The sequence below is a fragment of the Tiliqua scincoides genome, chromosome 5 (assembly GCF_035046505.1).
Source record: "Tiliqua scincoides isolate rTilSci1 chromosome 5, rTilSci1.hap2, whole genome shotgun sequence".
NCBI lineage: Eukaryota > Metazoa > Chordata > Lepidosauria > Squamata > Scincidae > Tiliqua > Tiliqua scincoides.
The window spans coordinates 1,312,544-1,328,603 of NC_089825.1; the positions used below are offsets into that span (position 1 = coordinate 1,312,544).

At 44.8% G+C, this 16,060-nt stretch overlaps 1 protein-coding gene across 13 annotated transcripts in view; it reads right to left on the minus strand.

Annotated features, from left to right (window-relative positions):
• OBSCN (obscurin, cytoskeletal calmodulin and titin-interacting RhoGEF) overlaps positions 1 to 16,060 on the minus strand; it is a 210,209-nt gene that overhangs the window by 179,978 nt on the left and 14,171 nt on the right. For all 13 annotated transcript variants that reach the window (XM_066627017.1, XM_066627014.1, XM_066627011.1 and 10 more), the window contains exons 3-9: positions 13,385 to 13,654; positions 10,986 to 11,246; positions 6,465 to 6,767; positions 4,928 to 5,194; positions 4,061 to 4,330; positions 2,682 to 2,957; positions 1,110 to 1,391 (exon numbers count right to left, since the gene is read on the minus strand). In XM_066627017.1, the coding sequence (XP_066483114.1) occupies positions 1,110 to 1,391; positions 2,682 to 2,957; positions 4,061 to 4,330; positions 4,928 to 5,194; positions 6,465 to 6,767; positions 10,986 to 11,246; positions 13,385 to 13,654 (1,929 nt within the window). The remainder of the gene's footprint in view (positions 1 to 1,109; positions 1,392 to 2,681; positions 2,958 to 4,060; positions 4,331 to 4,927; positions 5,195 to 6,464; positions 6,768 to 10,985; positions 11,247 to 13,384; positions 13,655 to 16,060) is intronic.

A 16,060-nucleotide genomic window follows, 5' to 3' on the forward strand; every position in this document is an offset into this window, starting at 1 on the left:
CAAATGGGGGGGGGGGGCTAGAGGCCCCAGGCACCAAGCTTCAGGGGTGTGAAAGAGGCTGACCCCCAATTTTTAAAATCTTGGTATTTTTGAATAATGGAGAACTCGTGTAGGGAAAGCGCCCTACAGGTAGACCAAAGCTGCGATACAAGGATATCTGCAAGGGGGAACTGAAGACCTTAGGATTGGACCTCAACAGATGGGAAACCTTGGCTTCTGAGCATCCCGCTTGGAGGCAGGCTGTGCAGCATGGCCTTTCCCAGTTTGAAGAGACACTTGGCCAACAGACTGAGGGAAAGAGGCAAAGAAGGAAGGCCCACAGCCAGGGAGACAGACCAGGGACAGACTGCACTTGCTCCCAGTGTGGAAGGGATTGTCACTCCTGAATTGGCCTTTACAGTCACACTAGACACTGTTCCAGAACCACCATTCAGAGCGCGATACCAGAGTCTTCCAAGACTGAAGGTTGCCAACAAAAATAATAAATTTCATGCAGAATGCAATGAAACAAACCGCGTTGAAATATCTCTATTCCATCAAAAATTGTAGCCAAAAAACCAGAAAAGAAAAAAGAACTGTCCTATGTAACAAAAGTGGATTACACTGGGAATCCTATAACAAAAGGTGTACACTGTAACAAAAAGTGGATTACACTGGGATTACCACTGGGGAAAAATAGCCGGTTGCAAGCATTTCAGAAAACCAAGTGTTTTCTTCATAAATGTATGTATGTTTTGCCTTTCTTCGATATTACAACAAAACAACTTTTGTATGTATGATAGGCTACAAGCCCACTGCATATTATCTTAATGGGCATTCCTTCTCTGTTTGGTTTTGGGTTATGACCTCTACTGTTCACTACATATGTGAAATCTGCTATATATCAGTTCCATAAAAGATAATGTTCTCTGTCTGCGCTACTTCTCAGGCCATTATTATTATTATTCATTTCATATCATGACTCTTACTGAAGATTGATCTGAGGGAGCAGATAGACAAGAAGAGCCCCCCAAAAATGGTTTGAGTCTTTCACGCAGGGAAGACATTCTGAGGCTGCTGGCAGCACCAAATACTGTAGGCTATCAAGGAAAAGATGAAGCCTCACATACCTGTAACGATGATGTTGAAGGTCAGGTTTTGACCAGCAGCCTCACAGGTGTATTTGCCTGCTTCATTTTTCTCTACCTGCTGCACAACCAACCGCCGAGTTTTGCCTTCAGACTCCACCTTGAATTTTTTGTTGGAGGTGATCAATTTCCCATCCTTGAACCACTTCACTTCTGTCTTGGCCTGGGCCACCTCGCAGCTGAGGGAGGCGTTCTCGGAAGTGGAAACTCTGATCTCTTTCTGTACCTTCTCCTTGTTGGCAAACACTTCCTCACCTTCTGCTTCTAAAGGGAAGGAGAGTAAAAATTGCTCAATAACTCTTTTCTTCTTCAGAGTACTTTAATGCTTCCCGTTAACATCTGGCTCATAGAAGAGTCAGGACCAGAGAAGTATGCCTTTCTGTGGACTTCCTGGAGGCATCCGCAGCAAACAGACAACTGAACTAGGCAGACACTTGGTCTAATTCAGCAGGGACGTTCTTAGAATTATTTATCAAATGCTCCACGAGAGATCTGGGTTTCTCCACATCAACCTTCTACACATAATAACCCACAAATGTGAAGCTGTAGCATGCCACATGCAAAGAGCAGTAAGCTGACCAGCAATCTGTTTATAGGCCACCACTCTTTACATTTCATGGAGCATTGCCCTGAGGACAGGGAATACTTGCTCACTACACTTCAGAAACATCCATCTTCAAGGTATGTCAGCATATTCATATGTAAGCTGGTGTAAAAACGACCCTTGCCAGAGGGTGCCCCCCTCCAACACCAGTGCGATGTTAGAAAAACAGCGCGCTGATGTGCCTTGAACATTGGCAGAACTACTGCATGCTTCAGCATCAGCCACTGCCCTTATTTCATTTAAATTAATGGACAATCAAAGGCTGAACTACACATTACCAGGAAAGTACAAGTTGAGCCAGAGTTTTCTTCTAAGCAAATGGCACGGGGAGGGGGTGAAATGAGAGGGAAACTTCAGCAGTGTTTAGGAGTTTGCCCCCATGAGCAGGCAATGAAAACTCGCCCCCCCCCCATAAATAGCATGAGGGGATCAGTGGGGGAGCTAGAGGTGGTGCAAAGGACTAAGTTTTGCAGGGAGTCTCACTGCAACCCCTCCCCTTCGGAGCCATTTCAGGCTGCTACAGCAAGACAGGCGATGCCAACAGTAAACACAGAAACCAACACGTTTTCAGGAGATGTGTAGTTGGCCTCCTGTTTCTTATGCTATTTTTTCAGCCCTGACAGCCAAGGTCACTATTTATTCAGCACTGACAGCCAAGGTCAAAAGGCTATTTTTTCAGCACTGACAGCCACTGACAGCCAATGCACACTAGCAGCATTGTGGAAGAATGGGAAGTCAATGGGAAGAATTCTCAGGTGCATTTCTCAGGTAGCAGGATGTGCAGGTGTTTTGTTTTTAATAAGACAGGAATTCATAGAGCAAACAGCGGCATATGGAGAAGAGGCTCTCAGTGCAATACTGTGTGCCTGCTCAGAAGTAAGCATTCAGTGGAGTCTTACGCCCTGGTTAGTATATGTAGGACTGAAGTCAGATGCAGGAGTTCTAAGTACCTGTGACTGTGATTCGGAAGGTCAGACATTGGCCAGAGGCTTCGCATGTATATTCGCCTGCATCTCTCTTCTCCACCGACTGTACAATCAACCTCCTGGTTTTGCCTTCAGGTTCTATCCGGAATTTCTTGCTAGAGGTGATCAGTTTTCCATCCTTGAACCACTTCACTTCCGTATGAGCCTGGGCCACCTCACAGCTAAGAGTGGCGTTCTCTGAAACAGCAGCATTGACCTCTCTCTGTACCTTCTCCTCCCTGGCAAACACAGGCTCAGGCTCTGAAGTGGGGAAAACAAACAAGGATACATATCAAGGCAGAATCTGTTATGGCCAATTGCAAACATTTGGTTGCCAATTCAAGGAATATTTTGCTGCAAATCATTTGTTGCAATCTTACTGTTGCAATCTATCCCTGGCAAAAGGAGGATTTGGGTATTCTTTCTCCAAAGGCAGTCTTCACTTGTTGTTGTTAATATTCACAATTAACAATCATACCACCATCACACCAGCAGAATTCACATCTGCACAAATTTTCTCCATAAATTTATAATTGTCTGAATTTGTTTTACATATATTTAAAAAAAACACACAACTATTAGCCACAGTGATGAAACCAGAAAAAACATATCTTTCAAGCATTGCTGGTCTTGATCTTGTAGCTCCTATTCTTTTAATTACTACCACTTCCTCCTATCTGTGTCCCTATCTAAAAGAAACCAATAGGAGGCAATATTATACTGCATAGAAAGATACATCTGAGCACACACAGAAGAATTAAACTGCAACCTGTCCCCACAAACTTAGAATTAAGTGTGCAGAGCTTCCTTCCAGGGCAAATGCAAGGGTTCCCATGCAGACCTAGCACCACCACAACTTTCTCTCTGTATTAAGCAACATCATCCGTCCCCCAAAAGGATTCTAAAAATACAATCCACTTAAAAAAAACAAAAACACCTTAGGAAGTTGCCACTTACTGAGTCAGAACCTTGGCCCATCTAGGTCACCAGTCTGTCATCACAGACTGGCATCAGCTCTCCAATGTTTCAGAAATAATTTTGTCTTCATCCTACCTGGCCATGCTGCCAGGGATCACACGTGGGACCTTCTGCATGCAAGGCAGGTGCTCTACCACTGAATCTTGCCCTTTCACTACAAAGGAATAGTTTCTGGGCTGCTCTTACACCACTGCAAAAACGTTTGCTACCTGGTACTTTGTACCTGAATGTAGCCATTTACTGTCATCACTGGGCAACAAGCCACTTCAACACAAGCACCAGAATACAAAGTTGTCCCTCGACTGCCATAAAAATAGTAGCACCTCTGAGGAAGGAGAGACGCGCTGCTGTGCTTGGCAAGAGGAAGTGAATAGGCCTCTGCTCACCTCTGATCTCAACTTGGAATGTTAACATGTCATCTGTAGTTTCACAGGTGTAAACCCCTTGGTCATGTGGCATGGCATTCTTGACAATGAGCTTCCGGTACGTTCCCTGAGAAGTAAACGTCACCCTCTGGTCTGGTCTAATCTCTTTTCTATCCTTTCTCCACAGAGCGATTTCATTGGGACCCGACACCTCACACACCAGCTCAAATGGATCTGAGAGCTTGACTGAAATGCCAGGGATTGATTTGTCGACAAATGTTGCCACTTCATCTAGAAAAGAGAGTTGGGATGCAATGGAGTTTATGCAAACAGGGTGCGCAGGTTGAGATCACTGTCAAAACGAAACTCCCCTAAACTGAAAAGCTGGCTTTGATAACTGCCACAGGAATTTCCATCAGTGGCGTGTGAGAGAGCAGGTTTCTGAGGTTAATCTTAAGACCCAGACAAGTTCATACAGTTCCATCTAATGTTTTTCTTTTTTAACCTCACACTTGTGGGTTCTGCATGGGTTGTGCTTGGATGCCTCACATGGTGGCAGCGCTTTTCGAAGGACTCCGGTGGAGAGTCTCACCGGCAGCTGACATTTCCATTCAGCTATAAACCACCAGAATACAAAAAACAGCAGTAAAGCCACCTTGTTAATTCTTGAAGAGAGAGAGAATAATGCATTCACCAACTGGAACATATAAAGGACCAAATATTGATGTGGCCAGTCAGCAGTATGTAAGAGTTGCATGATAAAGGTGGGAGGTGACACCCACCACCTCTACTCTTACAGATTCATATGGTAAAAAGCAGAACTGCCCCACACTCCTCACTGGACTCCCCCGAAATAAGCAAACTTGAGAGAACGATATATAAAACTACCTTTCAAACTTATCTTGGCAGTGCTTTCAATATCACTGGTGACAAATTTCACCTCTGCTTCTTTGAAAGCACTCGTGACTCTCTTGACAGTGAGGCTGTGGGACGTTCGGGATCTTGTTATGATGTATTTATCACTGTTCTGCAAGAGTTTGCCATTAATGTACCATGAGCCGGAACAGGTCTTCGTGAGGTCAACAGTAAAGGTAGCATCCCTGCCTGGGGCTACTGCTACGTTTCTCAGGGATCTTCTCACTGCCAGTACTGGTTCTGTGGATGGAAGAGTTTGATTTGTCCATCATTAGGTACATTACTAATGAATTTGGATCACATGCAAGAAACAAATCTAGTTTTCCAGATCCTTAAACTTCAGCAGTTTGGGATTAACATCAAATTCTTTCTATCTTGTCAGCAACAGCAAATTCAAATAACGCATTTCCCAGATCTGGTGTAAGGTCACAGCTGTCAGGGAACTCGACTCGCTGGGCCTCAAAGCCTGAAGAGGACAGTCCATAATTTAGTACTGTAAACTGGTCTGCAGACAGGTGGGGGGGGAAGGGGGCTGATTTAATTCACACAGTTCTCAGCGATGACTGAGAAGCAGCAGACGAGCCGTCACTCTTGTGTCTATGAACTATATTCCTTCATCTCATTACAGTAAAAAAAAAAAAGCAATTAATTAGCACTGAATAATCAACAGCAAAACACTGTGACCCAACCCCAAGCCACTGCTAATTATGTGACATACTGTCCAATTAACATGACTCCAGACCCAACTGGTATAGTCCCAGTCCCAAGACAGCTAGACATCACCTTCTGGGGATAGAACAGGGAACGGCAGTTATCCAGCTAAAGCCTTCACCTCTGAAGCTGCTTGTATCAGCTGACCAATATGCAGCCAGAACCTCCATTATGCACTCTGCCTCGCTCCTTCTCACTGACCGTTTCTCAGAGTCCTGTCTTAGAACTCACCTGCTTAATTTGGGTTGCGTCTGCTGGTTAGCCTGATATTTCCTGGTATGTTTGCCCTTCCCTTGGGCTCTCTCTCTCTCTCTCTCTCTCATAGCTTGCCTTGGCATGCAATTGTACAAGAAATCACACTTATGCACAGTGACCCTGCACCACCCACATAACTACTTCCATCTATGCATGGCAAAGCTCCCACCTTGCTGAAGTGGTATGTGTCGTCTCATAAATTCCAATTTAAATTCCAGAATGCTTTGAGCCTCAAAAATTGTTGGGCCTTTCTTTCTGTCTTTCCCAGTTGCCTTTAAGAGGTGGTACCAGCTCTCAGCTGCAAGCCGTCCCAGCTGATGAGCAGTTCAGGAGTCATCACTCAAGCCTGGACAATTTATGAGGTGGTGATGTCATTACCTGACACGTCCAGGACACAGAGAGCCTCAGCAGTGCAAGGCACTGCAGTGATTTGCAGGCGATCACACACACACACCCCCAGTACATCTGGGCTACAGGTCTGTTCTGGATGAAGCTGGTGCCCATAAGCTCAAGGGCTGCAAGTACTAGCTCCTCCTAGACTCACCAAGGTGCAGGGTTCCAGGGAATTCTAGGTAGTCACTCTGGCCATAGGTGTTACCCGCAGACACTCGGAATTGGTAGTCAGCCTCTTCAGGAAGGTTGTTCACTGTGAACTCAGTTTCAGTTATGAGGGATTCATGGCACCTCAGCCAAGAAAATCCAGTTAGCTTCTTGCGTTCCACCAGATATCCATCAATTGGGATGGGGCGCTCCATCTTTGGAGGGGACCAGGCTAACGTCACTGAGGTTTCTGTTTTATTTTTTACCTGTGGGTCTACTGGGGGATGAGATGGAGGCTTCTTTGGAGCTGGATAGGATGAAAAAGAAAAAAGAAACTAGCTGCCACATTGAAAAGCCATTGTTAATCTATAACAACTTGTACCTGATTTCTGGTTTAGAAGACGTTTTATTCATCCAACCAGTCCCACATGATAAAAGATATCCCCTCCCTCTCACACCTGGAGGAATTCAGGGAGTTTCCTCTAAGCAGGGGCAAGGCCAGTTCCACTTCCACTACCAGGTTTCTGGAGCTTTGGGGCAAATCCCTGCACTTGAGGAAACAGAGCACACACCTCCATCCTCCAACAGCACACTGGGCAGTTCCATTGCCTCTGGTACACACACCCCTAATTTGTATGTGCCCCTCCCCTTAGCTGCAGGGACCCACTCACTCTAAGCTTGGACAAGCACATTGCAGCAAGCTTTAGCAGAACTCACAGATTCCCCGATTGCCAGGCAACCATCTCCTAAACCAGGGGGAGAAACAAGAAGGAAGCATTCTGAACATTTATTAGGCTGATCTTCCTAATAAAGGAATGGTCAGCCAGCAGCCTTAGCAGCATGCTGTGGAGTATTCTTCATCTCCAAAAATACAATGACGGAGACTGAAATACTGTTTTTTATTGATTTGTTTTATTTTGAAACCTCTATACCCCACCTTCCCTAATCTAATGGGAAAGCCCAAGGTGGCATGCAGCACTTTTGGGGCTACCTCTTCACAAGGAAGAGAGGCTCGGCTCCCCAAGGCAACCGCCTTCTGTCTGAGCTTCCTCACCTCCCTGGAGGCAGCAAAGACAATCACTTTTCTCAGTAAATCCCAGCCTGACCAGTAGGAAAAGTAGAGTGAAGAGGAAGGGCTCTTGCTTATCAGCAGGTGCTGCCACTGCTTTGCTCTCTGGCCTCCCCAGCAATCTTCTAACTGGGAGGAAGAGGGTGAGAGAGGGAACGCACCTGCCGGCATGGGATTTAAGAGTGTGACTCAGCCAGGAGGACAGAGAGAATGAGCAAATGCACCACTACTTCACTGGTAACTGCTGTTTGATTCAGCCAAGGGGGGTCTGCTCTGACCAGGAGCTAGAGGTTCTGCCCAGCCCTGCAACCTGAAACCTTTTAATTAGAGATGCCAGAAACTGAATACGAAAAACAGACATTAATTAAAATGCCTGTACCTCATTTATTAAGGTGAGAAAATGGAAATGCAATACACACGTCCCCATCAATTTATCCGACTTTAACTATCAGAAGAGATCCAATTCCATCAGAATGATTCTGCGATGCAGCTCCATCTCCAGCTGTGTCCCATTGCCCACAAATGAAACAGGAGGAGCCACCACTCAGTGGCAGAGCACATGCTTTGCATGCAGTACATCCCATGACCGCTCCTGGAGAGCTCAGGTAGCAAAGCTCAGAAGAACCACTGCCCGATGCCTGGGAGCTGCAGCAAGACGGCACTGCGCTGTAGAGAGCACTGATCAATCCGATATGTAGGACATGAGTTCCTTACCCTTACTACAAAACCTTGACAGGCTACATGTGTTCACTTGCACATCGAGAATGGTCCTTGAAACAGGTGCAACAACAGCACATACCTTCAACACATATTCTTTAACCTCCACAAATTACATCTATACCTCACTTGTTTCTTGAGAATAATGAGTGCATTTTCACAACCCCCTCTGTTGCAGCCATGCTTTTTTGAGGCAGTCTCTGTTGATTTAATGCCATGAATGCCATGCACAGAAGCAGTGAATGCTGATGATGTGTGGAGAGTCCAATGTGCTCCCTCTCTCTCTCTCAGTGCTCAGAGTGCTCGGAAAGGGTACCCTTACAGCGGTGTGCGAAAACTCAAATCGTGTTGAATTCTGTGCATTCCACGGGAATTAACATGGCTGATTAGCATGGCTGCCTCAGCACTTGGCATTCAGAAGAGCATGTCTCAGAAACTGTGGCTGCCCAGCATGGAAGGGACCGTGAGAATGGGTCCAAGCGTTCTACTCAAGCTGCACCAGCATAGCCAAAGAGGGTCATGGGATTTTCAAAGGAGTTAACCAGGCACTTTTCTAATAGAGCCATTAAACCTGGTAAGACACACAGAGTAAAAATAGGAAACCTTGGCCTGATACACCCTCCTTCCTTGGTTACCCACACACATATATATCAGTGTCACAAGATACACTGTCATCCCCCTGAGGTTCTAATGGGAAGGCCAACGTTTCAAACTGCCTGCCAATTTAACAGCCAGCTCAGGTTCAGTAGATTGGCTAAATACTGAAATCAGATCCTTGGGTCTCACGCCTGACACATTAAGCTTTCGAACACACACACACACACACACACACACACAAATCCTACATTTTTACTGGATTCCCTGGAGCTAGCTCCTTTTATTAATTATGAGAGGTACCTGGCATAACCAGCATCCGTTTAGGTCATTATGGTCTAAGGTAAATGGCTGTTGGACATCACTTGCTAGAAACGATTTAATGTAGAAATGATCAGATTAGATCAGATAGGAGGACCTGTCCAAAATTCAGCACAGTGAACAAGAAAATAATAGCCTGAGCCTTAATGTGTACTAACTACACTGTACCTATACTGTCTCTCTAGCAGTCCATTTCTTTCTGGGACAAGACAACCAAATTTTTGTTCTGCTAAGGCACTGTGAAGAGGAGGGGGCCAATATCACATGATGTGCAAACTAGATATCCCATCTACCATTTTCTTTTTGGTAACATGCCATTTATGGCACATCAGCTACCCATACCACCTTAAAAGGGGGGGATTTCAGTGGAAAAACAGGTAGGTAGGAACTCACTAGATGGTCTCAGGTAAGTCACTCTCAGGTTCAGCCCTGCCTCTCACAATCTGCAATATAAGAGCTATTAAGGAAGGTGTGTCAAAAATAAGGCCACTGCAGGCCAGATATGCCCCATAGAATCTCTTTATCTGGCCCCCATGATAACACTGGCCAACACACATTTTGCTTCCTTAAACATTACACCAATTCCTGGGTATATTTGGGTGCCGATTCAAAAAATGACATCCGTTTTGCCCTATCACGTCTAGTTTTGGAGATATAGTATAGCCTCTTTAGTGAATGGCTCAAGCAGCTTTCTAAAGAGGAAGCCGACACTATGGCTAGCATTTTTTGAATTGGCACCCCAAATTCATATCAAACCACCATAAAGTTTGTGAAAAACTTTTCTGACCCTCAATTTTGTAGGCCTGTGTAATTGGACTCTCTGAATACCACCATCAGTTGCTGAGCTGCAAAGTAATGCATTGGCTGTAATGACACTGCTGAAAGGGCAGAGCTGGAAGGGCCCAATTATCACGCAGGCTGCCCTTTCAGCAGTGCCCCTTCTGCCAAGGCAGAGCACCTCTCAGCTGCTGAGTTGTGAAGTGATTCCTCAACAGAAGTGACACTGCTGAAGGGCAGCTTGTGTGATAATTGGGCTCTCCCATATCTTGAAAATATAGTCAAGATTTGAATTATTTTCTCTTCTGTCATTTGCAGCTAATGAGTTCCTGAGAAAAAAGTGCTTATTTCTGGTCATCACCTGCTTAATGACATCACTTCCAGCCCTCTGCCAGCCCCATGAATGCTATTCGGCATGTTCTAAGAGATGAGATTGACACCCCTATATTAAGGCATCTTTTGAGAAATATTATACCACAGCAGAAAGAGTAATTGATGTAGATTCAGATGGGTTCAAATCCCTCCCTGCACCGCTTTCACTTGATGATCCTGGGCCATTCACTGCCTCTTGTCCTAATTTGCCTCATGGGGTTGCCTTGGAGATAAAATAAGGGGAGACCATCTATATCGCCCTGAGCTCCTTGCACAAGGCAAGGAGAATAATAATTCTTTCTTTGCCAGCAGCTTGGCCACACTGCCAAGTGTCATTCCAGACCCCAAACAGCCAGCTGGCAGGAAGGCAAACTGGACTGTTAGGATGTAAGCACTGGTGCGGAAGATGACCAGTCTGCTGCTTCAGTGGCAGGTTGCAGCCTTTCCTTGCCAACGGACCCACTTTTGATCTGATCCAACCTAGCCTGCTTCATCCTTTGAGGACCTCTGTATTAACTAAGCACATCTTCAGTCGCAATACCTATTTTCTCACTCTTGCCCAATCTGAAAAGCAGGCAAACATACAGCAAGCATACACTTTGTGGGGGGAAGTGTGGGGGAAATACACTTTGTGGGGGAAAGCATACACTTCACATAAGGGAAAGAGCAGCTCACCGGACACAGTAAACTGAGTTGACGTTCTGCACTCATCGGCCACAAATACAATTTCACCCGAATCCTCCATTTTACAGTCTCGGATGATTAGGCTGTGCTCCTTGCCAGATGAGGTGATGGCGATTCGGTTGTTGGGTTTCAGTTCCTCCTTATTCTTCAGCCACTGGAATTTCTGGCACTTGTTCTCCAGCTCCACACAGAATATTGCTGTGTCGTTCACACTGACTGCAGTCTTCCTTGGCAGTTTTTTGATAATATTTCCTTTTGGTGGGAGATTTGAAAAATCCAGCAATTTTAACATATTAGAATACTAGGTATTGTTTCATGATTTCCATGAAATCAAACATAAATAACACACGCTCAGCATCCAAGCCGCACGCTGACCCCTGAATAACTTTTCATTATGTAGTGAAGAGAGGCATCAGGACTGTTCGCATCCTGAACATTTGTGTATCCAGGTATAAACATGATCCACCTCCTATCGCAATATTCCAATGCCTGTGTATCAATTGCTTGCCAAGATAAGTGGTGTGTGATTCAGATGCTGGAAGTGCCACTGCAATCTGAATCCCCCTTCCCCTTTGAATTTGCTCAGGAGCAGAATAATTACTGGCAAGCCTAATTTTGCCAAAATGACTCTGGGAGACCTTACATGAACTTTGGTTGGCTCAAGCGTGCTCTACAGCAGGGGTGCTCACACTTTTTTGGCTCGAGAGCTACTTTGAAACCCAGCAAGGCCCGGAGATCTACCAGAGTTTTTTTTACAATGTTCGTGCCATCATTACATGTGTACAATGTATGTTGGTGTACTTTGAGCCCCACTGAGTATAACAGGACTTACTCCTGAGTAGACATGCCTAGGATTAGGCTGTGAGGCTGCAATCCTAGCCACACTTACCTGGGAGTAAGCCCCATTGAGTACAATGGGCCTTACTCCCGGCATTTCCTCCCAGAGGCACCTGAAGGGGGGAGTCGGCACTCCGCGATCTATTCATTTTGCCTCGCGATCTACCGGTAGATTGCGATCCACCTATTGAGCACCCCTGCTCTACAGATTACTTGAGGTTGGAAGACTGGGTCATGCATTTCTGCTCAGTGGCCTTCTCTCCTGCCTCTCTACCTCCACTCTACCCAAAATTCAGCCAGACTGAAATACAGAAAGAACCACAGTTTGGTAGCCGTGCAGTTGGACAATAATCAAGCCTTGCCCTGTATTACACTTGCACTAGATGACCTTTGTGCAGAGGCAAGCTGGGAACTTGCATAGTTTACTTTTTCCCATCACCCCAGAGCTCCACTAAAGCCCAGCTCAGTTACCTCAGGAAGCGACTTTTATGGGTGCTGCTCCTGTAGCGGCCTGACACAGAGAGCCAGGAATCCCTTCCTATTCCCACACAGCATCCGCATATACCTTCCTAGTGTAAGATGTGGATACATTTGATAATCATCTTCCAAGGCACTGAGGGTGACATTATGGGGGACAGTAAAAGGAGTCATGTTGCAGAAGAAGAGGAGGAGGAATGAGCATTTAATGTGATGCTGCTCTCTCATAAACACTTGGGTGTGTGCAAAAAGAAGGGGTGGCACTAGAGCAGCAAGACTCGGCTTCATAAGAATTTGGGTTCCTCATTCCCACAGACCCCCATGTCATCAAAAGCAGGGAGGTCTCCATCAGAGTCAGGGCTGTTTCACACATGCATGAAATTTCCCTCCCCTGTGAGACTGGCTGGCTGGCTCTAATGCGCCTGTCTTTCAAGCAGGCAGGGCGGTGCTTCTGTTTTGTTTGGCCTTTTATTAGCTGTTATGTTGCTCCTGCTGAGTCATGTTCTGTTGTTTGGTTGCTGTGCTCCCAACTCTGTTTTTAAAAGCTTTTCTAGATTGTTTTCATTGCATAGTGCAGGCTGTCTTGGCTGTCCCCTTGAAGGGACCGAAAGAAGCAAAGAAATATTTGAAATACATCATAAATGTGTAGGCAATTTGCATCAGTGAAGCATCAAGAAAGGGGGGTGAACCCTTTTCCAGTTCACCACTTTCCCCCTGCAATTCCCCCCTCCCTCCCATGGAAGCCATCTCTCCCAAGGAGGAAGCAGGCACTGATGTTTTACTACATGTGTTAGCAGGTAAACCTGGAGTCAAATGGTACCTTAACCCAAAGCCAAAAACCAGTTCCGAGTGGTGTTTTTTGGGTTTTTCCCAGTGAACTGCAAGTGTGGAACATGAAGACTCAACCCTCAGATACATGTTTGTTTGCCAGATGGTGCTTTCATGAACACTGCTGGCTGTTCACACATTGCACATATTCTGAAAACTGTTCAGAAAGAAATACGCATTAGAAGCTTCTTAAGAAAGACAATTCTTTCTGGGAACAATTCAATTCTGGGAACTTGATAGCCCCTCACCTTGAACGCTCAGCTCTGCAATGGTTCTGCTACCTTCCTTCATTTCACAGATATAAACAGCGTCATCATCCATAGTAACATTCCGGACCGTGAGCTTCCGACTTGTCCCCTCTTCTTCAATGCTGTACTTCTTGCTCTGCTGGAGTTTTGTCTCCTCTTTGAACCAGGTGGTTTCTGTGCTGGCTACAGGCACTTCACACTGAAAGATGGCCGATTCCTTCTCCCGAACTTCCAAATCTTTTAGTTTCATCTTAAAAGGTATTCTTGGTTCTTGAGAACAAGAGACAGAAACAACAAATTTTAAATGATGAAGCAAAATATTATTATTATTATTATTATTATTATTATTATTATTAACAACAGTATTTATATACCGCTTTTCAACTAGAAGTTCACAAAGCGGTTTACAGAGAAAAATCAAATAACTAAATGGTTCCCTGTCCCAAAAGGGCTCACAATCTAAAAAGATGCAAAGGAATACCAGCAGACAGCCACTAGAACAGACAGTGCTGGGGTGAGGTGGGCCAGTTACTCTCCCCCTGCTAAAAAGTGGAGCACCCACTTGAAAAAGTGCCTCTTACCCAAATACAAACTTGCTAAGAATTGCTCTAAATAGCATTATGATTAAACTGTTTATCCTCTACGGCCTAATTCTATGAATTGCTACTCCACCAAACAGCCATTGTGTCAACACCAGGCTGGCACTATGAACTACCCTACATGGACACTACTAAACTGGCAACAGCTGTCATCTTCATCCTTTGCCCAGCACTCATAAAGCCAATAAGGAGACAAAAGCATCACTGAAAACTATTTGTATTAGATCACTGATATACAGTGAGCAAATGATAATGGCCTATGCACAAAAAACAACATGTCTTTTTGCATATACCCATGGCTAATGAACCTGTTTTTTCATTAGATGGCGTTATAAATAAGTGCTGCAATACAATGCAAGTTCCTCATGGGTTTTGTCTGGCTATAAGACATTTTGCCTCTTGCAGAGTGTTGACGGAGACAAGCAGTCTGAAGTCTATGTCACTCCTTAAGTGCCATAAGCTTAGTATTCAGCAAAACAATTCTAGAGACCCACGTCAGTGCCATTCTAGGACAGGTAGGTCTGTATCATACTTATTCTGTTGTAGGTTATTCTGTTGTTTGGGACCTTCTACATTCAACACTTTTCCCAACGTTCAACTGCAGTTTACTCTTCTACAGTTGAAACTCATTGCTTCTCATCCAAACCTCAGCATGTAGCACAATCAAAAAGCTGTTTGGGGGACTGCAACATTTAACTGATCAATGAGTTAAACAAAATGATTTAAAAATACCTACATACATGTTTACACATAAGTCTCACTGTGTTCAATGGGTCTTACTACTTTGTAACTGGGGCAGGAGGTCTGGTCTGGGCAGGAGGTCTGATCTAGAGGGTAGAGCCTCTGTTTGCCTGAAGATAACATCCGCAGGTCACCAGTTCGAGGCCACCGGCACTGTGAATGGTGAGGAAGCAGCTGACAAGCTGAGCTGAGTTATTCCACCTGCTCTTTGGTGTGAGCAAAGAAGCATCTTGTCTGCCCTTCATGTGAGAGATGAAGGAGCTGCTTGTCAGCTTGCGTGGGAGGAAACTGGAGGCCAGAATGTGATACCAGATCAGAAAGATCCATCTGAAATGTTGTGGTTCTTGAAAGATAGAACCTTTCTTCAACTGTAAAAATCCCTGTGGGGATTTAGATCAGCCTGCCTATGTAAACCACCTTGAATAAAGCCTGAGGAGAAATCTGACAACCAAGAAAGGCGGTATATAAATACCTGTATTATTATTGTATTATTATAACTGTATAGGACTGCTATGTTACAGCACAATTCTATTCATGTTTATTTGGAAGTAAGTACCCTAATGTTCAGTGGGGCTTACTCTTGGGAACGCATATGTAGAACTGCAGCCTTAATTGACTACAGCTGTGACCTTGATTAATTGGAAAGCAGTTTTTAAAAAATATATATTAGATGTTTATTATAGTACATTTAGTAATTTGCCATTTTCTTTCACACACTAAAAATATCTCTTCTAAGATGAGGTCTGCTATAATATGTGAATGCACCCATTTAAACACTTAGACCTTCAGGGCAGAAACCCAGGTTTTTACCTAGGTACAGTACCTTGTATACCTTTGCTGCTATATAAATAAGGCTGCAATCCTAACCACACTTTCCTGAGAGTAAACCCCACTGAACAAAATAGGACTTACTTCTGAGTAGACCTGGTTAGGATTGTGCCCTAAGTCAGTTAAAAACAACAGACCCTTCCTGGATCAGAACATTTGTTTTTACCTATATGCAAACTAGTTTAAATGGTTAATCAACTAAAACCCATAGAATAAGGTTACAATCCTATACACACTCACTTGGGGGGTGAGACCACTGAACTCAGTGGGGCTTGCATCTGAGTTGACATGTATAGGATTGCACTGATAATCAATAGATTTCTTTAATCGGGTGACGGATATTTTTATTCACTTGTAGGGATTGAATAGCACCCTCAACCTGTGCTTAAGATCCCACTTCTTCAGGACTCCTCCTCCCCAGATTTCCCTTTCTCCTGTCTGTTTAAAGGTCAGAAAGAGGTTGTGCCACTCCCAGTGCCCTCCGACTGGGTTGCCAGGCAGTATGAAG